General features: G+C 62.2%; 1 protein-coding gene across 1 annotated transcript in view; it reads right to left on the bottom strand.

The window, feature by feature from the left end:
- Nucleotides 1-924: 924 nt before the first annotated feature.
- HRH3 (histamine receptor H3) overlaps nucleotides 925-2,023 on the bottom strand; it is a 23,167-nt gene continuing 22,068 nt past the window's right edge. Inside the window, exons 12-13 of the mRNA XM_011934550.1 lie at nucleotides 1,556-2,022; nucleotides 925-952 (exon numbers count right to left, since the gene is read on the bottom strand). Coding sequence (XP_011789940.1) covers nucleotides 925-952; nucleotides 1,556-2,022 — 495 coding nt within the window. The remainder of the gene's footprint in view (nucleotides 953-1,555; nucleotide 2,023) is intronic.

Here is a 2,023-nt window from a genome sequence, read left to right as displayed (position 1 = left end):
GGGGCTTATCCCTTCTAGCAACCCCTCCAGCCTAGCTCCAGCGGGCAGGCCCAGACCCTTCCCTCTGGTCACTGCAGTCCCTCTGCCACCCAGCCCCTGCACACGTTGGGCATGGCCATGATCCTCCCTGGGCTCCGAGTCTTGCTGGGGTGCAACCCTGCTCCTGACCAAGAAAGATGAGGCACCTGTTCTGGGGGCAGGAAGGCTGCACAGGGCAGGGGCTGCATGTCTGTGTGTTCAGCACCAGAGCAGGCCCCTCCTGAGCAGGGCGTGGGCTGCATCTCCTCACCCGCCAGCCAGGTCTTGAGAATTGCAGGGGTCTGGCAGTAGGGCATATGAAGTCCTTGTTGGGATTATACCCTGGTGTAGCAGGCTGGTCTTTCATCCCCACTGCAGCCCCCCACCCTTAGAAGAAAACACAGAGGCTGACTCAGTGGTTTCTTATCTCCCTGGAGTCTCTCCTCAAAGCACGAAGGCTCTGATCACCCCACAAAGTCCTCAGGAATCAGCACCAATAAAAAAATACACTTTATTGTGACCTCACAGTTTGCAGGGCAGCGCAGCGGGCACAGGCAGAGGAGCATGCAGAGCGCGTGGCACGGGTGCACAGGACATGGCGAAGCGGCCCCTGCCTGGGCACCTCCTCTGGACCACCCCTGCACGCCTTGGGACCCTCAGGCCCAGCCGGGCCCCCTCCTCCCAACAACCCCCAGAAGTCCTGGCCGAGCAAACGGAGTGGCCAGGGCAGGCTTGGCCGCCAGGGCCAGCATGAGCCCAAAGGCGGGGTGGGCAGAAGCAGCTGGCACAGCTCAGCCGGAAGCCTTAGCAGAGGGAGGAGGGCGTGGGAGCCCACACCTGCCAATCCAGCCCTGAGCTCCTCAGCAATTTTGTCTCTCTTGATTAAACATCCCAGGAACATCAAGTTCACAGACATGTTTTCTTCTTCATCTTTCTAAAAACACCCAGAATGGAAAAGCAGAGAACAGCTTCGAGGTTCCTAGGGCCCCTTGACACTTTTGGGGGCAGAGAGAGTTGGTGGGAAGACAGGTGAAAGGGCCAGGCCCGAGGCTTATGCAGGAGACAGAAGGCAGCAAAGGCAGTGTCCTGGGCTTGTCTGGGGAGAGGGACAGTGTGCAGGGGTGTGCAGGTGTGTGCACGTGCAGAGCAAACTGCTAGGGCAGGAGGCCTGGAGCACACCCAGGCGCTTGCTTTGGGAAGAACACCAGTAACTGTGAAGGGTGGACACCGGTGGGGGGTGGGCAGCATGTCTGAGACCTCCAGACTGTCCCTCCCGGTGGAGCCAGAGTGTTGGGGGCAGGGCCGGCCACCCAGCCTCCAGTCCAGCCAGTGAGGGGCCCTCTGGCCAATCCAGGAAGGTGCCTCCATACCGGGGCAGGTGGCCTAAGAGAGGCTGCCGTGGCATTAAGAGAGGGCCACAGACACAGCGGGGCTCACCCCTGGGGGAACGAGCCAGGTGGGGGGCAGCAGGGCCAGCTGCCCAGGAGACCTGGGCTGAGAGGGGCATGGCTGAGGGAGGCTCTGGCAGGCCGCTCACTTCCAGCACTGCTCCAGGGAGCTGTGGGGCTGGATTTTGAGCTTCTGGGGGCAGAGCAGCTTGGTGAAGGCTCGGCGGAAGCTGTGATGGCACAGCGGGTAGAGGACAGGGTTGACTGCCGAGTTGGCCCACAGGAGCCAGAAGGATGTTTCGTACCAGTAGTCAGGGACGCAGTGGCCGTGGCAGGCGGCCCGGATGATCATCAGCAGCGTGTACGGGGCCCAGCAGAGCCCAAAGATGCTCACGATGACAGCCAGCGACTTGGCCACTTTCCTGTCTCGAGACAGCCGGAAGCGCTGGGTGAAGCTCTGGGACACCATCTTCATGCGCTTCTCCAGCGAGGCTGAGGATGCCGACGGCTTGGAGCCCCTCTTGAGTGAGCGCGGCCTCTCAGTGCCCCTCGAGGAGCTGCCAGAGCTGGAGGTGGGTGAGGCCGCGGAGCCGCCCCCACCGCCACCCCGGAGGGCT

The sequence above is a fragment of the Colobus angolensis genome, unplaced genomic scaffold (genome assembly GCF_000951035.1).
Source record: "Colobus angolensis palliatus isolate OR3802 unplaced genomic scaffold, Cang.pa_1.0 Scaffold136, whole genome shotgun sequence".
Taxonomy (NCBI): Eukaryota; Metazoa; Chordata; class Mammalia; order Primates; family Cercopithecidae; genus Colobus; species Colobus angolensis.
This window is presented reverse-complemented; position numbering and strand designations above follow the sequence as displayed.